The 24306-nt window shown below is 44.4% G+C and overlaps 1 protein-coding gene across 2 annotated transcripts in view; it reads left to right on the top strand.

Annotated features, from left to right (window-relative positions):
- The first annotated feature begins 3926 nt into the window (after window positions 1-3926).
- Window positions 3927-24306, top strand: part of odad3 (outer dynein arm docking complex subunit 3) — a 71207-nt gene continuing 50827 nt past the window's right edge. The window contains exons 1-6 of one of the 2 annotated variants that reach the window (XM_063035572.1): window positions 3927-4063; window positions 5799-5920; window positions 10422-10496; window positions 13400-13579; window positions 15127-15228; window positions 17795-17920. In XM_063035572.1, the coding sequence (XP_062891642.1) occupies window positions 10470-10496; window positions 13400-13579; window positions 15127-15228; window positions 17795-17920 (435 nt within the window). In that variant the 5' untranslated portion in view covers window positions 3927-4063; window positions 5799-5920; window positions 10422-10469. The other variant, XM_063035571.1, reaches the window with a different exon arrangement.

Below are 24306 nucleotides of genomic sequence, written 5' to 3'. Positions count from 1 at the left end.
ATTCACCAGGATATTGCCTATGGAGAACTTTACTTATAAGGAGAGATTAGATAGGCCATGTTTATTCTCACTGAAATTTAGGAGGATAAGAGGTGACTCCCCCTCCCCTCTTCCTCTATACCCCACTCTGGCCTTGTACTTCTCACCTGCCTATCAACTCCCCCTGGGTCCCCTCCTTCTTCCCTTTCTCCTATGATCCACTCTCCTCTCCTATCAGATTCCTTCTTCTCCAGCCCTTTATCTTTCCAACCCACCTGGCTTCATCTATCATCTTCTAGCTATCCTCCCTCCCTCTCCCCCCACCCCCCAACCCATGACCTTTTTATTCTGGCGTCTTCCCCTTCTTTTCCATCCGAAGAAGGATCTTAGCCTGGCCTGAAACGTCGACCGTTTATTCATTTCCGTAGATGCTGCCTGACCTGCTGAGTTTCTCTAGAACTTTGTGGGTGGTCCAGAGGTTTATAAAATTATGAGGGGCGCAGAGAGGGTCGATGGTCACAGTCTTTTCCCGAGGGTGGGTAAGTCTAAAACTCGAAGGCATAGTTTTAACTGAGGGGGAAATTTTAGAAGAGATTTCAGCAGCAAGATTTTCACTCCAAGGAATTGTTTTATTATTGTCACATGTACTGAGGTATAGTGAAAAGCTTGTCTTGCATTCTGTTCATACAGATCAGACCATTACCCAGTACATTGAGATAGAATAAGCTGAAACAAGAACAGCTGCAATGTGCAGTGCAGGTAGACAAGAAGGTCCAAGATCATAGCAAGGTAGATTGTGAGGTCAAGAGTCCATCTTATCATACCAGGGAACCATTCTATAGCCTTAAAACAGGGTTAGAAGCTGTCCCTGAGCCTGGAGGAATGTGCTTTCAGATTTTTGTACCTTCTGCCCAATAGAAGAGAGAATGTCAGGGGTTTGTGGGTCTTTGATTATGTTGCCTACTTTCCTGAGGCAGCAAGCAGTGTAGGGGAGCAAGATCTGGAGGGAAGGCTGGTTTCTGTGATGTGCTGAGCTGTATTCACAACTCGCTACAGTTTCTTGCAGTAATGGGCTGAATAGTTTCCATATCAGGCGGTGATGGATGCAGATAGAATGCTTTCTATGGTACATCGATAAAAATTGTTAAGGGTTGATGGGCATGTGCTAAATATTCTTTAGCAACTTAAGGAGGTAGAGGCATTGGTGAGCATTCTTAGTTGTGTTGTCTACGTGGTAGGACCAGAACAGTCTAATGGTGAATGCTCATTGCTAGGAACCTGAAGTTCTCAACCTGCTCAGCCCCAACACCACTGATGAACACAGAAGCATGTGCACCACCCCTTCCTGAAGACAATGAGCCCCTCTTTTGTTATGCTGTCATTAGGAGAAAGTTGGTTGTCATGACACCAACTAAGTTCACCATTTCTCTCCTGCACTCTGGTTCATTGTCATTTGAATTGGGCCCACTATGGTAATATCATCTGCAACATTGAAGAAGATAGAGTATGAGCTGAATCTGGCTACACCATCATGAGTGTAAAGGGAGTTGAGTAGAGGGCTGAGGAGTCAACCTTATTGGGCACTATTCTTTAGAATAATTATGGCTGAGGTGTTTCTGCCTTTCCTTACTAATTGCAGTCTGTTCGTCAGGAAGTGAAGGATCCAGTTGCAGAGGAAGGAGCAGACTCTGGAATTCTGGCAATGAGTATTGAAAGAGAGCTGTAGTCAGTAAACAACTGTCCAATGTAGATGTCCTTACTGTCGAAATGCTCCACAGATGAGTGTAGACCTGTCATAGACCTGTTTTGGCAGAAGGAGAATTGGGTTGAGGTTGTCCAAAAATCAAAGGTTTATCAAAGGTTTCAAAGGTACATTTCATGTCAGAGAAATGTATACAATATACATCCTGAAATGCTTTTTCTTCACAAGCATCCACAAAAACAGAGGAGTGCCCCCAAAGAATGAGTGACAGTTAAATATTAGAACCCCAAAGTCCCCCCCCGCCGAGGTCCCCTCCCTCCCGCACGTAAGCGGCAGCAAGCAATGCTCCCCCCTCCCCCCACCGGCAAAAAAAAGCTTTGGCACCCGCCACCAAGCACTCAAGCATGAACAAAGCAACAGCAAAGACACAGACTTGCAGTACTCCAAAGACTACTCATTCACCCGGTACTCAACATACCACAGGCTCCCTCCCTAATGAAGGAGAAAGAGGTGTCTCCGTTTCACAGCGAGAGGGGAGACATAACAAACAACTCGCCGGTTTACGATGTTAAAAATCTGTTGCGTCGCTTTTTCCGAGCCCCGTGCCCAAAGATCTCGGGTCTCTGGCCACACAGTCTTCAGATCTTCCATTTCCCACGACACACCGATCTCCTGCCCGGACACCGACCTTCAATCCACCCATCTCCAGAGCCACGAGATCTCAGCCCTCCGAAGGTGAGCTGAGCTCTTAGGCAGTGCCCTTGGCACGTCGAATAACGGCCAGTCATGAAACCCCGAGAGCTGGTCCCATTCCCGCAAAGAACTGTAGTGAGCATGTAACTCCAGGTCAGGGTCTTCAAAAGAGCCCTGAAAGGGAAAAATAGAGATATTAAGGATGGAAATAGAACTGCTTCCGAAAATGCAAGCGAAGGAGTCGTTGTTAGGCACCATTGATTCTCCTAAGCTCCTAAGCCACTGGGTAGTAGTCATTAAGTCACATTACCTTGTTTTTCTTAGGCACTGGGGTGATAGTGGGCCTCTTAAAGTAGGTGGGAACCTTTGACTGAAGCTGGAAGAATCTTCACCAGCTGATCTACGCAGGATCTAAGGACACAGCATGTGACACCATGTGAGCCAAATGGGTTCACACTCTTGACGTTACCTCTGCAATGGTGATTATAGATTCAGGTACATTGGAGGCTGTCTGGGCGGGTGGTGACGTACCAATTTCCTTCTGTTCAAAATGTTCATAGAATGTGTTAAGCTCACCAGGAAGGGTATGAGGTGTGGCTCATTTTGTAGTCCACCATGGCCTATCAGCCCTGTCACGGCTGATGGCTATTCTGGGACACCTTTTCTGGACTGCTGTTGGCTGTTTCCGCCAGGGACAGCTTTATGGAGTTCCTGTCTTCATTTCATATAAAGGACACGTTAACCTGATTTGTATTGAAAGCACTATCAGAAGAGCTTGTAGACCTAGATACAATCACAACGTTTAAAAGGTATTTGGACAGATGCTTGGAGAGGAATTGGGTAGAGGGATACCGGTCTAGTGCTGGCAAATTAGGTTAGCGTATGTAAACACCAAGAATGGCAAGGACTAAGTGGGAACCTATCTGTTTCTGTGCTGTACGCTAACTCACGCTAATCCAATTTGTTTTCGTAATTTCAGCGTGTTGGGATATCTCTGGCATTTTAGATCACGAATCATTTTAAAATCATACCTCATGGATGGTTCTAAGCATGCTCGGAGAGAAGTTACCAAATCGGCTGTTAATCATTACAGGCTCTAAGATTAAGCGCAAGACATCCGTCAAATGGCCGTTTAGATGCGGATTATAAATTAAAGAGTTTGTAAATTATAAATTAAATAAATTATAATCCTCGTAAGAAAAAAAATGGTGCACAGCACGATGAGGTAGAGATGGGGTGGGGGAGGGGGTCGGGGATTATTGTGCAGAAATTGGTTGGTGTAGAACTGGAATCCCCGCAGGAGATGGACAAGCGGATCCCGAATCCGCAGCAACACTCACAAAATGCTGGAGGAACTCAGCAGGCCAGGCAACATCTATGGGAAAGAGTACACACAGTCGACGTTTCATGCCGAGACCCATCAGGGCAGTTGTGATTCTATGTCCCTAATGAAAGGTCTCGGCACGAAACGTCGACTGTTTTACTCTTTCCCATAGATACCGCTTGACCTGCTGAGTTCCTCCAGCATTTTGTGTGCGTTGCTCTGGATTTCCCGCTTCTGCAAACTTCCTGTCTGTTTCTGAATCGGCACAGAAGCCTCACTGCGCGACTTCCACTCCCAGGAAATAAAACGCGGACACGCCGCCGCTGGTTGAACGGGAACAGGAAGCTCTGGTCTCACAGCAACCGGTTTGTTAGTTGTTTGTCTTCTCGGGAGAGGGACACAGGGAGCGAGCGGAGCCACGTCGAGGAGGAGAGGGACTAAATGAACAGAGTGAAGGGGATACCCTGGGAAAGAGAGAGAGAGTGACCGACACTCAGTACAGACCAGGACACCGGGATATCCGGCCAGACGATCGACCATGTCGGGACAGTATTCACGCGTGCGAGTCCCCGTGCAGGAGCAGATCTGGGATTTGCAGAAAAAAATTCAGCTCCTGGGTGTGTGTTTGGTTTAATAGGAACAGCAGGTCTGTAAAGCACGCCTGGTTGGTTTAACTGGTAGGCACTCGAGTTGACTGGATTAATGGGAACCTGTTTAATATGCAGTACAAGTGAAATCCCGTGTGGAGAGTGAGCACCCAGCTTTGATACCTGGGCATGTACCTCGCTCGAACAGTTCCAGACGCTTAGCACAATCTGACAGCAGAAATATAAACTTCTCTCAATGGGTTTCTTTGTTTTTGTGGCTACCTGTCGCAAGGTTGTATAATATATACATCCTTTGATAATAAATGTACCTGGAACTGTTGAGGATGCTGATGAATTGCCTCTAATTGGGATGGTGTGTGTGTGTTTCTTTATGGGAGAATGAAGGTGAAGTAAGAAGACTGGAAAGAGAAAGGTGCAGAGAGATTGAGACCTACGGACAGATGACCACTGCCACAGGCAGTGTTGAGAAGAAGGATGGAGGGAGGCTGGATAAAGCCAGAGATGCAAGGGAGAAGGATGGAGGAAAATAGTGAGTTCTTTGATTAGCAGAAGCAACTGAAGGGGCCACTCTCTTAGGCCTAACTGTAGCCAGCTCTTTAGCTACTTACCTTGAAGAATCAAGCTTCATTCAATGTGGACTTAAAATTCTGTAACATTTTTTCCATGGCTTCAACAACACGATGAGGTTCCTCCATTTTGCCAACACACCAGTCCTCATAGAGGGATCAGAAGTGGAAAGAGTGAGTAATTTGAAGTTCCTGGGTGTCAAGATCTCTGAAGACCTAACCTGCACCCAACATAAGCAGCTATAAACAAGGCAGAACAGTGGCTATACTTCATTAGGAGTTTGAGGAGATTTGGTATGTTACCAAAAACACTTCCAAATTTCTACATATGTACCGTGGGGAGCATTCTAACTGGCTGCATCACGGTCTGGGATGGTGGGGGGGGGGTGGAGAAGTTACTGTACAGGATCGAAACAAGCTACAGAGGGTTGTAAACTTAGTCAGCTCCGTCATGGGCATTAGCCTCCATGGTATCCAGGACATCTTCAAGGAGCGATGCCTCAAAAAGGTGGCGTCCATCACTGAGGACCCCAGCACCCAGCACATGCCCTCTTCCCATTGCTACCATCAGGAAGGAGGTACAGAAGCTTGAAGACACACACTCAGTGATTCAAGAACAGCTTCTTCCCCTCTGCCATCCGATTTCTGAATAGACATTGAACCCATGAACTCTACCTCGCCACTTATTTTATTCCTCGTTTTTGCTCTACTTACTTAATTTAACTATTTAAGATACATACTTACTGTAAAACAGAGTTTTTTTCTCTATTATTAGGTGTTGCATTGTACTGCTGCCGCAAACTTAACAAATTTCACGATATATGCCAGTGATATTAAACATGTCGTGAATCTGAAGTTATGATACAGCTACACATGATAGTGTCTATCTGTACAAGATCCTAACATTACTTCTTGCTGTCTTTCAGAGGGTGATCGGAAGGCTTATTATGAAACTTCGCAAGATAAAATCAAGAAAAACAAGGAGACTATTCAACACCTGAGACAGGAGATCAAGCAACTGCATAAAGCACTGGCTGGAGCACTGGTGGTAAGATTGGACAGTCTTCTGGATGCACAACCCTGAAGGTCTCCCAGACATACAAGTCTTGATCACTGGGACAGCTACATTTGTCTTTGCTCCGGTGACAGACAGAAAGTCAAGGTTATATCTCTGACAAGCCACTTACGAAGAAAAATCTTGAGGTTTTTGCACAGGGGGGAAAGGAATGAATGAGATGCTGCACTGTGCAGAGAGAGAGAGATTTGGAACCATGTTCGAATGCAGTGAGGGTGATTGTGGGAGGGGGATCCAAAAGGAAGTTGTGAGTTGGTAGAAGGATAATTTGCCAACGATGTTACAAGAAAGGGGATGTAGGAGAGCTGAGAGTCAGTGAAAAATTCCTCCAGCAACTCAAACCTTTGGCTCAAATGTGGCATCTGCACCATTGTTCAAACATGATGGAATGTGACCAAATCTGTCACAAAGTTGTGTTCTAGCGATAAAAACCTGGGAAACCGGCCAGTGAATGCAGGAGCTACAGGTGATTATCATTTGTTTCAGCATCTCATCCTCTGAAGGATTATTCAAAGTAAATAGCTCTCCATAACCCAAGAACAAGCCATGTTCATTTGTCTATACTATGTCAGTCTGCTAAGACCCATGTGCCTGAACGTTGTGAATGCTTACCAGCACGATCTTAATCCTGATATTGCGTGAAAGATCAGCAAGTACAATACCGTTTTGTTAAATATATGCTACGAAAAACCTCCCACTGTCTTATTTCCCTCAGGCTTCTGCACCTATTTTGGATATTTCTGGGCAATCGAAGAATGTGTATCTACCCAGGAGGCAAATTAAGCAGACCAAGGGTTTTAAATATTACTACCCACTGGAAAGTTTTCTTGCCCACTCTCTGTTCAACATTTGATTAATGGTTATCCCTTCCCCGGAGAAATTTGCATTTGTCAATGTCTTGGAATCTGTCATATCCATATTTCTCCTCAGCATCCACAAAATATATGTGCATTTCAACATCATCATGAATTCCTAAACAAAAATTAGTGTGATACAACTCCATCCTTCTTAGCTGCAACATTTGATCACAGACTTTCATAACGATCTTCCAAGGAAAATGCTTTGAAGATCAAGAGTACAGTGAGAATAGCAAAAAACTACTCAGAATGCACTAAGCTGCCACCTTGGTTGAACTTTGCACCTCTGTTGTGGCATTAATCTTCTCTCAGCCAGGGATGGTACACCTCTCTGGGTTATTAGAACTCACACTAGATACCCAGTTAAATTCTACAGTGTCTGCTATTGTCAGAACTGAGGTCTAGATTAATTCAGTAGCCACACATACTGGGCAGCATTCTTCTTGCAGATATTCCCCACAACAAATGTCACAAGTGCTGACCTACATCTGTCTGTCTATGGGGATTTGAAGAAGCTCCCATTTCGCCACTTTCCCTTTCTGGTCAAACGTACAAACATGACAGTACAGCAGGTTGGTGGAAAGCGTGGAATAAAGCCACCATCCAGAGTAAACAACAGACATAAAAGTTGCTGGTGAACGCAGCAGACCAGGCAGCATCTATAGGAAGAGGTACAGTCGACATTTCGGGCCTGACGAAGGGTCTCGGCCCGAAAAGTCGACTGTACCTCTTCCTATAGATGCTGCCTGGTCTGCTGCGTTCACCAGCAGTTTTTATGTGTGTTGCTTGAAATTCCAGCATCTGCAGATTTCCTCGTGTTTGCGTTTTTAAATCCAGAGTAAACATCTACTTTCCAATCCAATACTAAACAATTCGCATTTCAACTTGCCATGCACCGGGAATAGCCAGTGCAGTCTCCTATGCACAGATTGTGTTTTAGGAAATGTGGCAATCCTGAACTAACTATGGAGTACGTAGAAAAGATATCCCCTTTACAAATTTGAAAGTGACTGCTTTTGTAAAGAGACTTAGACTAATCAATTAATTATTAACGTAGGCTGTTGTTCTAAGTCGTCAGTATGAAAGAAGATGCCTCAGTAGCTCTGTTTACTGACCTATAAAGATCCCCAGTGTATTTATTTATCTATCTAATCTATCTACCTATCTATCTATTTATCTATCTTGCTATCTAGCTATTTATCTATCTAGATATCTATCTATTTATCTATCATCTATTGACATACAGCGTGGAATAGGCCCTTTCAGTCCTCTGAGGAACACTGCCCTGCAATCCCCTGATTTAATCCTAACCTAATCATGGGACAATTTACAATGACCAATTAACATAACCTACAAACCAGTACATCTTTGAACTGCGGGAGGAAACTCACACAGTCATAGGGAGAATGTGCGGGCACGTGGCCAGGTGGTTAAGACATTGGACTAGCTACCTGAAGGTCGTGAGTTCGAGCCCCAGCCGAGGGAACGTGTTGTGTCCTTGAGCAAGGCACTTAATCACACATTGCTCTGCGATGACACTGGTGCCAAGCTGTATGGGTCCTAATGCCCTTCCCTTGGACAACATCGGTGTCGTGAAGAGGGGAGACTTGCAGCATGGGCAACTGCCGGTCTTCCATACAACCTTGCCCAGGCCTGCGCCCTGGAGAGTGAAGACTTTCCAGGCGCAGATCCATGGTCTCGCAAGACTAACGGATGCCTATAAAAGTAGGGAGAACGTACCAAATCCTTACAGGCAGTGACGGGAATTGAACCAGGGTCACTGGTACTGTAAAGTGTTGTGCGAACTACTTCACTATCGAGCTGCCTCAAAGTCATGCTGCAATAATGAAATTGTCATCCTTTTATTCATATCCCTTTTCCCCAGTGTTTGTAAGCTCCACCAGCCCTTAGCTCTCCACTTTTGATCCTTCGATCAACCCAGAATGTAATTGCTCAACCATGAATCAGAGTCGGGTTTAATATCACCAGCATATGTCATGAAATTTGTTAACTTAATGGCAGCAGTGCAATGAAATACATGATAAATAAATAGAGAGAATAAAACTGAGTTACATTAAGTATACGTGTGTCTATTAAATAGTTAAGTTAAAGTAAGTAGAACAAAAAAAACAGAAATAAAAAAGTAGTGAGGTAGTGTTCATGGGCTCAATGTCAGTTCAGAAATCAGATGGCAGAGGGGAAGAAGCTGTTTCTGAATCACTGAGTGTGTGCTTCAGACTTCTGTACCTCCTTCCTGATGTGAAGAGGACATGTCCTGGGTGGTGGGGGTCCTTAATGATGGGCACTGCCTTCCCAAGGCACTGCTCCTTGCAGATGTCTTGGATACTATGGAGGTTAATACCCATGATGGAGCTGACTAACTTTACAAGTTTCTGCAACTTCAATCTTGTTCAGTAGCACCCCCCCCACCCCCGCCATATCAAAAAGCGATGCAGCCAGTCAGAACGCCCATGTCTTCAGCTGCAAGTGTTCTAAGCTCTGGAAATCTGTGGGCGGCCTCTCTGGTGAATGATGTCTGTTATCTGTCAAGTAGAGGACCGTGCACAATTCTGATTTGATGGAGACGGACGTGAGAGCACGGAGGAACATCTGGAAAACTTCTGAAATGCCCGCTTCGCTACTGCTGCTACTGTGTGGTAATCGGAATCTCCGGAGCTGAAGGCCCTGAAATCCTCGGCCTTGCGTGTTTCAGCGGCCGGGGAGAGGTCGAAGGCGCTCGGCAGAGGATGGCGCTCGGGAGGCTGTATCGGAGAGGCTGCTCTGAAGCTCGGAGTTTTCGGACGGATGGACTCAGTGTCGGCTGTGGTCGGCTGCTTCCAAGGCATCGGCAAGTTGACGGTGCCTGGAGGTTTATGGCAGGGAGTTTCTCCCTTTTGCCGCCTGCTATCGGGGACTCGAGAGTTGATCGACTCGGGACTTTGAGACTATTTTTACTGTGCCCATGGTTTGTTCTTCATCAAATTATGGTATTGCTTTGCACTGCTGTAACCATATGTTATAATTATGTGGTTTTGTCAGTGTTAGTCTTTGGTTTGTCCTGTTTTCTGTGATATCCCTCCGGAGAAACATTGTATCATTTCTTAATGCATGTATGCATTTCTAAATGACAATAAAAAGAGGACTGAGTGTTCTCATAATCTAAAAGAAAATCCACTCTAAACTCACCCTGCCTCCCTCAATACTTCTTAATATATTTTTAAAACCTACTTCTTTTACTGTGCCTTTTTAGCTCCAATTAAAATTTTGCTTAACAATTGTTGTGGTAGTTAATAGAGTTAATCCCACGTCACTTTGTTGGCCACTGGCACATGGGAGGAGTTCACATATTGTACAAGCATGGTTATCGAAGTTCAGTTGAATATCCTGCATGCTGGAGTCTTGGTGTGCTCTGCACTCTCCCTCAATAACAAACACAACAATAATAATTCTACAGAGCCCCTTTGCAAATTGAAGGCACTAAATGAATAAAGGTGATGTTGCTGTTGTCACTGAATTAGCTCTGGCTATCCCTTGTGCATCTATTCAAGTTCAAATCAATGACAGGCTGAATATTGAAAGACAGAATGGTTATAATGAATTTGTAATTTGTGTTTCAGAGTGATAAGAAGCTTGTTCAAGCTTCGTTTCAAGATCACCATGACAAAATGGCTCTGAGGAACAAGAGTGGAAAGGTAAACATTAATTGGATTTCTTTGACTATCACACAGTCGTAGGTGGTTGTTTCCAGACTTTTTCGCTTTTGCTGAAAGGTGCAAAAGTGAAGCCTTATTTTAAATCCAATAACCTGCTTAGAGAAAGTAGAATTTTGAGGTTGGTCTGAACCAAGAAGGTCTCAACTAGTCTTTAACATTGACTCTGAACTTGCTGGATTCTACAAGATGATGTGGAAAGGTAGCTCATTAATTAGAACAAGAAATTGTGAAAAGTTGTGGACATCACTCAACACAACATGGACAGCAGCCTCTCCTCTATGGACTCTGACTAGACCACACTGCTTCAGAAAAGCAGCCAACATAGCCTTAAGACTCCACCCACTCCAGACATTGTCGCTTCTCCCTCCTCCCATCCCTGATACAAATCCCTGAAAACACATATCACCAGGCTCGAGGACGTCCTCAATAGCACTATTATGTGACTATTGAAGGGTCCCCAGAAGGATAAGATGGACTCTTGACCTCACAACTTACTTTGATGTGGCCTTGTACCTCGTTGTCTACCTGGACTGCACTTTCTCTGTAGCTGTTACACTTTATTCTGCATTCTGTTATTGTTCTAGTTTGTACTACTTCATTATACACCACTGCTATAGTTGAATGATTGTGGATTTCAGGAAGGGGAAGTCAGGAGAACACACACCAGTTCTCATTGAGAGGTCAGTGGTGGAAAGAGTGAGCTGCTTCAAGTTCCCAGGAGTCAGCATCTCATAGGATCTATCTTTGGCCCAACACGTTGATACAATCGTGAAAACGGCACACTAGCAACTCTACTTTGTTAGGAGTTTGAGAAGGTTTGGTACGTCACCAAAGACTCTTGGCAAATTTCTACAGATGTACAGTGGCTGGTTGTATTACTGCCTGGTGTGCTCCAATGCGTAGGATTACAAGAGACTGCAGAGGGTTGTAGACTGAGCCAGCTGCATTATAGGCACAATGCCCACCTTCGCGGATATCTTCAAGAGGTGGTGCTTCAGGAAGCTGCCATCTGTCATTAGTGACTCTCACCATCTGAGACATACCCTCTTCTTACTACCATTGGGTGAAGGAACACAAATTTGAGAAGCCATACTCAGCATTTTAGGAAAAGTTTCTTCTTTGCTGCCATCAGATTTGTGAATCGTGGAGGAACCCACAAACACTACCACATTATTCGTCTTTTGCAGGACTTATTTACTTTTGAAACTTAAATTAACTTTTATGTCAAACAACACATTTCATGAGATTACTTGATCTGTCACAAGTTAATTGACTTCTAGGATGTGAACCCCTCAACCCTGTTGGGTGGGGAGTTGCAGAGATACAACATTCCCTACAAGGAGTAGTTATGCTGGTACTGTGCCATGGCGGCAGTCTGCTTCAATCCTGTCTTCAGGAGCTGACTTTGTGGACCTTGCATCTTCTCCCAGTGACCATTTGGGTGTCCCAGGGGTGCTTCTGTTTACTCAAACATCCTAAAGATGCACGGACCAGCGATGGTAAATTGCCCTTCTCGTAAATGGGTAGCAGGAGATTTGGGGGATGTGAGGGAGAATGGATTACAGGGAAATAAATGAGGGAATGGGAGCAATAGGAATAATCTGAGAGATGGCATAGACTTGAGTTGGGTAGCATGGTGTTCTTTACTGTTGCAAGAAATTCAAGTATAACGTTGAAAGAATTTGGTTCTTTAAGATTTTCATTAAGGCAGCATGGTAGCTGAGTGGTTAGCACAAAGGTTTACTGTACCAGCCAACCAGATTCAATTCCAGCCACTGCCTGTAAGGAGTCTCTACGTTTTCCCTGTGACCGCGTGGGTTTCCTCTGGGTGCTCTGGTTTCCTCCCACAGTCCAAAGAGGAGATTTACAAGGATGTTGCCTGGAGGGTGTACCTTATGAGAACAGGTTGAGTGAACTCGGCCTTTTCTCCTTGGAGCGACGGAGGATGAGAGGTGACCTGATAGAGGTGTATAAGATGATGAGAGGCATTGATCATGTGGATAGCTAGAGGCTTTTCCCCAGGGCTGAAATGGTTAACACGAAGGGGGCATAGTTTTAAGGTGCTTGGAAATAGGTACCGAGGGGATATCAGGGGTAAGTTTTTCACACAGAGAGTGGTGGGTGCGTGGAATGCACTGCCAGTGAAGGTGGTGGAAGCTGATACAATAGGGTCTTTTAAGAGTCTCTTAGATAGGTACATGGAGCTTAGAAAAATAGAGGGCTATGTGCTAGGGAAACTCTAGGCAGTTTCTAGAGTAGGTTACATGGGCAGCACAACATTGTGGGCCGAAAGGCCTGTAATGTGCTGTGAATTTCTGTGTTCTTTGTACCAGTTTGTAGGTTAATTGGTCACTGTTACTCGTCCGTGTGAGTAGGCTAGGGTTAAGTTGGAGGTTTCTGGGCAGTGCGGCTCGAAGGGCTGAAAAGGCCTGTTCCGTGCTCTATCTCAATAAAGTCAAACATAGAACAAAAATTCTGAACTAATGGATTGAATTAAAATCTCATCTGAGGAATTGGTCTGCATTTAATATGCTGCAATTAATGAAATTGTATTCATTGATTTTCTGTTGTATGTACTTTTAATTCTGGTGTGTGCATAGAGCGTATCAGGATATTTAACACTTGCTGTCTGAAGGTTTGAGGACGCAAACTTTCTAGTAATGAAGGTACTTGAGTTACTTCAAGTACCTTCATTCCTAGACTTACTGTCTGATTCAAGTAGTACTCTGATTGTTGGATAGCCAGACTTTGCATTGGCAGATGTTTATTCTGCTGGGATTGCTTTTATTTAGTACAAAAATCAATAAACATCTTCTGTGCAACCTGGCAAGGTTTGTGGCAGTCCATGTTTGAGGATTGATCAGATCTCACTCATTGCCCAGGATATCATGGTGGCTATGGATCAGAAGGTGTGTGAGAAGGCTAATCGTCTCAATGCTCTCAAGCATGAGACAGAAACAAAGAGGAAGCAGCGGATGAACCTGGAGCTGCAGTACAACAAGAACATGGAGGGGGCTGCCTTCCTGCAGGCCGTGGAGGAGAACACATCGGAGGAAGCACAGGTAGGACTCGCTTCTAGTAACAACTCCAAAAGAAGGTGTCTACTATGGTTAAGCCAATTCTGAATCCATGAACCCCATACATCTTAACTTTCTGGATAAGACTACTGTAAAGGACATTGTCAAGTCTTTAATAATATCCAAGGAGACAGCAGCTACTGCCCCTCCCCTCAACTTCAAACACCCCTCAAAAATCTTAGTCGTTTACATGAATCATATTCCTATGATCCTCTCCAGTAGCTGACTTACCAGCCTGCTGACATAATTTTCTGAATTATCCCTACTTTCCTTCTTAAACAAAGGAACAAAATTATCCATTCTCTAGTTCCCCAGGACTTCAACTCTTAGTGAGGATTTTTGGGGCAACACGCACGGCATGCTGGAGGAACTCAGTAGGTCAGGCAGTATCTATGGAAATTAATAAAAAAGTGGAGGTAAAGTTGATGAAATTGACAAGCTCAACATGGGTGCATGAAGCAGCACTAATGTAGTGGAGAAAGAGTTGGGGAGCATTACCAGGGAAGGCTTGGAACATGGACTGTTCTACGTAGCCAACAGAAAGGCAGGCAGAGCTGGGCCCTTGCAGGTGCCCATGGCTACCCCTGGGTTTGTAGAAATTGTTGAGTGTGAGGACCAGTTCTGCCAGACAGAGAAGGGTGGTGCTAGAGGAGAACTGTTTGGGTCTTTTGCTGAGAAGGAAGTGAAGAAAGTTAAGGCCTTCTTAATGGGGGATAGAAGTGCAGAGACAACAGATATCCATAGTGAAAATGAGGTGGTCAGGATCAGAGAATTCAAACTTGTTGAGGAGATCGAGAGCATGTGAATTATCACAGATATAGGTAGGAAGGGACTGACCCAAGGGGGTTAGAATCTTTGTCAAGGCCCCAGCGATCTTCTCTCTAGTCACAGAAAAGTACAGCACAGCAGCAGGCCGTTTGGCCCATCTGGTCCATGACAAAACCTTTTAAACTGCCCACTCCCATCAACCCGCACCGCGACCACAGCCCTCCATCCATGTACCTGTCCGAACTTCACTTAAACGTTGAAATTGAGCTCACCTGCACCACTTGTGCTGGCAGCTCGTTCCAAACTTTCATGACCCAGTGAGTGAAGAAGTTTCCTCTCGCGTTCCCCTTAAACTTGTCATATTTCACCTTTTACCCATGACCTCTGTCTGTAGTCCCACCCAACCTCAGTGGAAAAAGCCTGCTTGCATTTACCCTATCTATACCCCTCATAATTTTGTATACTTCACTCAGATATAACAGTCAGTGCAGAAACATTTCCTGAGCGATTGCAGGTGCACTGGTATTTATGAATGGAAGTATAGTCATCTATCAATACACTGATATTTACGAATGAAAGGAATCATGACTGTACAAAACAATGCTTGGTCTTTCTACATCTCATAACCACTAGTTCCACTTTGTCTCATTGCCACTAAATGATAGCAAGTTACTTTAATGTTCTTTGTATAGAGAAGCATTATGCAACTTTAAACCTTTGTACTTTCTGCCACAAATCAACATTTCATTGACTTTGTGTCTTAGACCCTGCGGCTGCTCGAGAACCGATTGGAGAAAACGCAGTTGAAATATGGCGAGGCATCACATGTGATGAAGGTGTATCAGAGGCTCAAGGCCCATCTACAGGTATGGTCACCTTTTCCTGCTGAAGCCTCGCGATTTTTAGAGTCACTGCAGCGGAGGGGGGAAAAGCTCAGACCCACACCCTGTTCTGGTAACGTGTCCTGTACAAACCGTCGGCATAAGTGAAACCTCCTTGAGGAGTACTTACTGTGACAACTTGCAGGTTCCCTTCAAGAGAAATTTGGAGGGAAAGAACCAATGAATCAAAAATCAGGTTTATTATCACTGACATATCAAATTTCAAATTAGATTTATTATCGCAGGACAAAGCTACATTTTATTATCAAGGTATGTATCCAGGACATATCTCTGAGATTTATCTTCTCCAGATAGCCATGAAATACAGAAAAACCATGGAAGTCATTGAAAGAAAAAACATCAATCCCCCCCACACAAAATGAAACAAAACTCGCAAACCTCAAACTCCCCCAACCCCTCCCTCACACAAAAACTAACAGGTCGCCCACCCAGAAAACGGCAGCTCGAACATCAAACCCCAAACCACCAACATCCTCCCACACAAAAAAAGCAGCGACAGAAACGTGAAACCCCAACCCCCTCTCTCGCACACAAAAAAAAACAGCAGATTGCCCACATGGAAAAAACACCAACTAGAAAACCAGACCTCCAAATCCCCAACCCCTCCCTCGCACAGAGACTAACGCCTGGTAAACGGCAACAAGGAAGAAAACACAGAAGGCTGAAGGAGACCACGTAAGCTACTGTCCACACCAACAATCATGTGTCTGGGAAGCTTGAAAACATCCTTCGCCAGTACAGAAGAGAGCGACAGTTCGAACTCAGTCCTTCTGTGCTGTGTGACTGCCAGCCCAACGAAGCCTCCCTGACCATCAGCCTGTTTGCTGTTGTGTGCTGGGGCAGCAGGCTGAGGGTGGCAGACACCAACAGAATCAACAAACTCATCCGTAAGGCCAGTGATGTTGTGGGGATGGGACTGGACTCTCTGACGGTGGTGTCTGAAAAGAGGATGCTGTCCAAGTTGCATGCCATCTTGGACAATGTCTCCCATCCACTACATAACGTACTGGGTGGGCACAGGAGTACATTCAGCCAGAGATACATTCCACCAAGATGCAACACAGAGCGTCATAGGAAGTCATTCCTACCTGTGGCCATCAAACTTTACAACTCCTCCCTTGGAGGGTCAGACACCCTGAGCCAATAGGCTGGTCCTGGACTTATTTCCACCTGGCATAATTTACATATTATTATTTAATTATTTATGGTTTTGTATTGCTATATTTATACTCTATTCTTGGTTGGTGCAACTGTAACGAATAAAGTATGACTATGACTACAACTATGAATATGCAGCACCAGATACAACTGAGATTCATCTTCTTGCAGGCATACTCAATAAATCCATAGAATAATAGGCATAACAGAGTGAAATTTGTTGTTTTATGGCAGCAGGACAATGTAATACATAAAAATTTACTGTGATACAGTAAGTAGATAGATAAATAGTTCCAAAGGAAAATAGTGAGATAAAGCAAAGATCCTCACCATCCAGGCCATGCTCTTTTCTCGCTGCTGCCACCAGGTAGAAGGTACAGGAGCCTCAGGATTCACACCACCAGGCTCAAGAACAGTTACGACCTCACAACCATCAGGTTCTTGAACAAAAGTGAATAACTACGCTCAGTTGCCCATCCATTGAGATGTTCCCATAACCAGTGATCTCACTTTAAGGGCTCTTTATTTGTTATTTCATGTTCTCGTTATTTATTGCTATTTATTTATATTAGCATTTGAAATTTGTTGTCTTCTGCACTCCAGCTGATATTGTTATAATTACTGTTCTGTAGATTTGCTGAGGATGCTGACAGGAAAGTGAATCTCAGGTTTGTTTATGGTGACATACATGCACTTTGATAATAAAATTTACTTTGAACTTGGGACTCGTGGACACTATCAAGAAGTCTAACAAATCTTAGCAAGGAGCGAATGTAGATTCATACAGCTCCCTGGTTCTACCATCCATCGGGGACGTTTACCAGGAGTTCTGCGTACGCAGGGCTCTTAGTATTATCGAGGATCCCACCCATCCGTCCACCATCCTTGTTAACTTTTTACCATTGGGCAGGAGACTCTGAGGCATAAAAACAAGAACGGTCAGGATGGGAAATAGTTCCTTCCCGCAGGCCATTAGGCTTCCGAGCTCTCTGATGCATTGCATTTGAAGTGTCACTGGTTAATCTGCTCTGTACCTTACACTATTTAATTTATGCACTTTAGTTTGTTTATTTCTGTGTAATCCATCTGTAGATTTCATCCTTACTTTCATAAGTTATTGTGTGGTATGTGCACTACAGCGCTTTACATTTTGATTTGGAGAAATATCATCTCATTTGATGGCGCATATGTATGTAGTTAAATGACAATAAACTTCACTTGACTTGACCTGGCTGCAGCCAGAAACGCTTAGAGATATTAAGGTGAATGATTGATGGCTTAATTGATTCTGGTATATTGTGTCTATTATGACATGTTTTCTCGATGTTTATCCATGTTCAATTGGTTTTGAGATACATTTTTTTAATTGCAGGAGGAGAGTGTGACCTTTCAGAAGCAACTGGACACGCTGGAAGCTGAGATCCTGCAGCATCGGCAGCAGCTGAAGGAGCTGCAGGCCATGAACAACAATGCTCAGCTCTCTCGCGATGCTGCTAAGGTACAAGTCACAATGTGCTTAATCCATTCGTCAGCACTGAGACCTTGGAGTCCCATGCTTGTAAAGTGTACTGGGTACTGAGTAACATATTTCCTTATGATACTTTGACCCATCGTACCTCTGTCTGCTCAAAGGGCTACTGCTTTCCTCCATTAGTTTTCCTTATAGCACACTCTCTCCACCTCCCCTCGGATCTATCACCCTCCTTCACCCTGGGAACTATTTAGAGTAGGCAGCTGACCGGCCGACGTGCACGGCTTTGGGACGCGGGAGGAAACCGGGACGTCCAAGAGCAACCAGGCGGTTACGGCGAGGATGTGTAAACTCGACAGAGGCAGCACCCGAGGTCAGGATTGAACCCTGCGGAGCTGAAACAGTGAGGCAGCAGCCCTGCTAACCGTGCCACTGTGTGCCAATCCTGCAGCTTGGGGACCCGGACAGTTTAACGTTTAATGCCTGAACTGAGCTCCTTCATCAGAAAGTGTAAGCTCTAGAGTTGGCACCGGGTCTCCAGGTATTCCCACAGGGCAGTTATTGTGTGTGTGCAAATAAATGAGTTTTCTGTGTCCAGTTGGTTGAAGGGTATTAAGCAACTGCAAACTTAAATATGGCATTGGAATTGTGCTTAGCCCCGCAATCATAAGTATGAAGCGAGACGAGTAGGGGGCTAAGCACCAGTTGAAAGACGAGGGCCTAGTTTCAGTTGAAAATCATGAGAAAATCAAGAGGTACTTATACTTTATACTTCATTGTCGCCAAACAATTGATACTAGAACGTACAATCATCATAGCGATATTTGATTCTGGTATTAGTCAATAGCTAGGAATATTTTCCCCAAAATATATTCTATTCATAAAAATTGTAGCTACTCTCTGGACCTAACATTTTCTATTTGCTTACAATATTTATGTTATCTTAACATACTTTATACTTTATTGTCGCCAGACAATTGATACTAGAACGTACAATCATCACCGCGATATTTGATTCTGCGCTTCCCGCTCCCTGGAGTACAAATCGATAGTAAATATTAAAAATTTAAATTATAAATCATAAATAGAAAATAGAAAATGGAAAGTAAGGTAGTGCAAAAAAAACGGAGAGGCAGGTCCAGATACGGCCCAGATCCGGGTCAGGTGACATAGTAGCAATATGTTATACATAGAATTGTTCTATACATAGTAACAATTCTTCCTTCCCAAACAATTCCTGACTGATAACCCTGGGAATTTTTGGGATGGTGCCCAGCTCCTTACTGTCCCGTGTCAGGAGGGCTCTAAACTGCTGCCTTGCCCCAAAGAGGCAGAAGTTATGTCCCATGTTAGAATGGGTGATGGCAGGAGGAAAAAAAGTAGTCCCTGTAGGTCCAGTTCCCCATAATAAGCAGAAAGTTAAAACGATGAACTTCAATTCCGCTTTGCACGTGCTGCTGAGAATCAGGTTTAATATCACCGGCATAGTGTATGCCGTGAAATTTGTTAGCTTTGAGGCAGCAGTATAATGCAGTACATCATAATAGAGGAAAAATCCTTCCTGTGAATTACAGGAAGGATATATATGTATATCAAATAGTTAAATTAAATAAATAATGCAAAAACAGAATTAATAAAGTAGTGAGGTAGTGTTCTCGGGTTCAATGGCCATTCAGAAATTGGATGGCTGTTCCTGAATCATTGACTATGTGCCTTCAGGCTTCTGTACCTCCTACCTGATGGTAACAATGAGAAACATAGAAACATAGAAACATAGAAAATAGGTGCAGGAGTAGGCCATTCGGCCCTTCGAGCCTGCACCGCCATTTATTATGATCATGGCTGATCATCCAACTCAGAACCCCGCCCCAGCCTTCCCTCCATACCCCCTGACCCCCGTAGCCACAAGGGCCATATCTAACTCCCTCTTAAATATAGCCAATGAACTGGCCTCAACAGTTTCCTGTGGCAGAGAATTCCACAGATTCACCACTCTCTGTGTGAAGAAGTTTTTCCTAATCTCGGTCCTAAAAGGCTTCCCCTCTATCCTCAAACTGTGGCCCCTCGTTCTGGACTTCCCCAACATCGGGAACAATCTTCCTGCATCTAGCCTGTCCAATCCCTTTAGGATCTTATACGTTTCAATCAGATCCCCCCTCAATCTTCTAAATTCCAACGAGTACAAGCCCAGTTCATCCAGTCTTTCTTCATATGAAAGTCCTGCCATCCCAGGAATCAATCTGGTGAACCTTCTTTGTACTCCCTCTATGGCAAAGATGTCTTTCCTCAGATTAGGGGACCAAAACTGCACACAATACTCCAGGTGTGGTCTCACCAAGGCCTTGTACAACTGCAGTAGTATCTCCCTGCTCCTGTACTCGAATCCTCTCGCTATAAATGCCAGGATACCATTCGCCTTTTTCACCGCCTGCTGTACCTGCATGCCCACTTTCAATGACTGGTGTATAATGACACCCAGGTCTCGTTGCACCTCCCCTTTTCCTAATCGGCCACCATTCAGATAATAATCTGTTTTCCTATTTTTGCCACCAAAGTGGATAACTTCACATTTATCCACATTAAATTGCATCTGCCATGAATTTGCCCACTCACCCAACCTATCCAAGTCACCCTGCATCCTCTTAGCATCCTCCTCACTGCTAACACTGCCACCCAGCTTTGGAAGAGGGCAGTCCTGGGAGTTGGTGGTCCTTAATAATGGACGCTGCCTTTTTGAGGCACTGGTCCTTGAAGATGACTTGGATACTTCAGAGGCTAGTGCCCATGATGGAGCTGACTGAGTTTACAACTTTATAGGAAGTATATAGGAAAGTGGATACAACCGAGAAATTGGCGCCAAAGGAGGGATTTTTGATTTAAGGGTAATGAGCCTGGTTCTTTATGGACCACCAACACAGAACAGGGATCAATGCGTTCATGATTCGGTTAATGACTACTGAGGGTTAAGATTTCAACCTACATGACACAGTGGAGAAACAAGAACTCCTCTTACAGAAGAGGAGGCTTTGGCACTCTTGAGGGACATAAAGGAGGGTAAATCCCTGGGGCCTGACCAAGTGCACCTAAAATATTGTGGGAAACGAGGGAAGAAGCTGCTGGGGCCTTGGCAGAGATTTTTGTATCTCCTTTAGCCACAGGTGGGATACTGGAATACTAGATGGTGGCTCATGTTAGGCCTTTATTTTAGAAGGGCTGCAAGGACAAGCCAGTGACCCCGACCTCCATGATGGGTGTTCATGGAGGAGATTCACTTGGAAAGTCAGGAATTGTTTATGGATGGATAGTCAGCATGGCTTTTTGTATAGTAAATCACATTTCATGAATTTGGCAGAATTGTTTTGAAGAGATGACCAGGAGGATTGATTAGAGTGGGGCAGTAGATATTGTCTATAAAGTCTTGTGTGGTAGATTGGTCTGGAAGGTGAGATCATCTTAAGACCATAAGATACAGGAGCAGAATTAGGTCATTTGGCCCATCAAGTCTATTCTGCCGTTTCATCATGGCTGATCCATTTTCCCTCTCAGCCCCAATCTCCTGCCTTCTGCTTGTCACCCCTCATGCCCTGACTAATCAAGAATCTGTCAACCTCTGCATTAAATATACCCAATGACTTGGCCTTCACAGCCGCCTGTGGCAATGAATTCCACAGATTCACTGGTCTCTGGCTAAAGCAATTCCTTGAGATCCAGAGTGAGCTGACCAGATGGATTACAATATTGGCTTGGTGGGAAGAGTCAGCGGACAATAGTTAGAGAGATGTTTTTCAGTTTAAACGTCTGTGACTAGTGGTGTGCTGCAGGGATCAGGGCTGGGTCCCCTGTTTGTCATCTATATGAACAATTTTGATAAGAATGCAAGTGGCATGATGAGTAAGTTTGCAGATTCCCAAAATGGTGCTGGGGAGCAGTGAAGAAAATTATCTTAAGTTTCAACAGGATCTAGATTAATTTGGAAATTGGGCGAAGGAATGGGAGATGGAATTTAACGTGGGTAGGTGTGAAATGATGTACTTTGGGTACTTAATCCAAAGCAGTACTAGCTCTATACACGACTGGATCCTGAGGAGTGATGTAGAACAGAAAAGCTTACTGATACAACTACAGAGTTACCTGCAAATGGTGACACAGTGGTAGACAAAGCAGTGAAGAAGGCATATAGCATGAAAATGGCATTGAGTTTGAATTCGGAACATTATGTTCCAGTTCAATAGGACATTGGTGAGACCCCATCTGGAAATCCCTGTATAGTTCTGGTCACTATACTAGAGGAAGGATGTGATTAAATTAGAGAGGGTACAGAAAAGACTCACCAGTATCTTGCTAGTTTTAGAGGTCTTGTGTTATGAGGAGAGATTGATGAAGACTGAGACTGTTTTCCTTGAGTGAAAGAGGCTAAACGCTGACTTTAATGAGGTTAATAAAGTCCTGAGGGACGTAGAAAAGCGGATGGTCCCAATCTTTAACCCAGGGTATGGGACTGAAAAACCAGAGTGTGGGAGGGAAAGATTTAAAGGAGACTTTGGTCAGGGTTTTCACACAGAAGATGTGTAAATGGTAGAAATAGGAAGAAACAATTAGAATGCTTCAAAGACACCTTGGGCAGATCAATGGATAGGAAAGACTTTGAGGGATATGGGCCAAATCCAAGTAAATGGGACTAGCTCAATAAGGAGTTTCGGGCAGCATGGATGATTTAGGCTGAACGGTCTGTTTCTGTGCTGTATGACTCTGAGGCACATGGAAGACTGGGAAAGACAGGAGGTGTAAAATAGCAGGGGCAAACAAGGAGTAATCAATGAACAAAGGCCGGAATGCAGGGCCCAGGACATGACGCCCAGAGCGTATCACTCCGGCGGGGCTCGGGTCCGGTCCGAGGGTGGAGGACACCTCGGTACTTGGACAATTTGTACGCTGGGCCAGATGGACTGAGAAGGCAGGGTGTCGGGGACCGGGAGGCAAGGGTTGGGGCCGGTTCTGCTCCACGACGTTTGGCTGCACTCTCTTCAGCGCTGAGGCTGTGCCCTGCTCAGCCTGCTCTGGGTGTAGTGATTTGCCTCACTGTGTGATGAAGCTTCGGGTGTATGAACTCAATGCCTTGCTTTATTGTTTGCATGATCTGTTTTTTTTCTCTCTCTCTCTGAGCATTGGGTGTCAGTCTTTTTTTAAATTGGGTTCATCTGGGTTTCTTGTTTTGTGGCTACCTGTAGCAGACGAATCTGGGTTGTATAATTTATGCATACTTTGATAACGAAGGTCCTTTGAACTTTGGACCTAAGATGGGCTTGCAATTGGGACTGAAAGGGTCATCATGTCTGTGGATGTAGTGAAGAATCAACCACACTTGTGGGTTTAGAACCACTTATAGGTGAGATCAGTAAGGATGGTAGACTTTCTTCCCATAGGGAAAAAAAGAAAACTTTCCTTAGGAGCATTAAGGAAATAGGTGAGTTTTTACAGTAATCCAGTAATTTCATAGTTAGCTTTTATCAGCTTTGATCTTATTCAAGATTAATTGTATCAGTTTAAATTCTCCTGACATCATCAAACTCGTGTCTTGGTATTAATGATCCAGAACTCTGTTAGGAGGCTATAAAGGGAAACTTTCAAAATTGGCTAAACATCAGAGCTAATTTTATTTTTAGAATGAGTCAAGTATGTAATGTCTTCCTGGAGCTGGTATTAGGACTGCTGGTCTTTTTGATATAATTTAAGTCCTGATTGAACAGAGAGAACATAATTTCAAAGTTCGCTGATAAAGTTAGAACAAAAATGGAGGAATTATGGACTGAAAGACAACTGTTAGTTTACACATGGCAAGCGAACTTTAACATGGAGATGGTGAAGCTTTGGTCAGAAGAATGAGAAAATTCAGGAAGATGCAGGCTGAGCACTCCTTACTGCAGACGTACAGCTCCTCTGTAGAGAGAATTAGAAGCTCCAAGTTTCTGAGAGTGCACATATGGCCAGCCTCATTTGGACCTGTTTGGTCAGCAGCCTCTCTGCTTCCCGAGGAGATTGAGGTGAGTGAGGCTTCCCACCCCATTCTAACCAGTTTTAACAGAGGCACCATTGACAGTGTCCTGACCAGCTGTATCATCATCCGGAATTGCAAGGTATCTGACTGCAAGTCCCTGCAAAGGATTGCAAGACTGCGGAGAGGACCATTGGGGTCTCTCGTCCACCTTCCTCCTGATACTTATCAGGAGCGCTGAGTACGCAGGGCGCTTAGCATTGTCACTGATCCCTCCCATCTGACCAACAATCTCTTTGACACCCCCCCCCCCGCCCACCATCAGGTAGGAGGTACCATAGTATTAGGACAAGGACTGTTAGGATGGGAAACAGTTTCTTCCCCCAGGCCCTGAGACTACTGAACTCCCTGGCACCACCCA

The sequence above is a fragment of the Mobula hypostoma genome, chromosome 29 (genome assembly GCF_963921235.1).
Source record: "Mobula hypostoma chromosome 29, sMobHyp1.1, whole genome shotgun sequence".
Classification (NCBI taxonomy): Eukaryota; Metazoa; Chordata; class Chondrichthyes; order Myliobatiformes; family Myliobatidae; genus Mobula; species Mobula hypostoma.
Note: the sequence above shows the minus strand (reverse complement) of the source record. Positions and strands in the feature narration are given on the sequence as shown.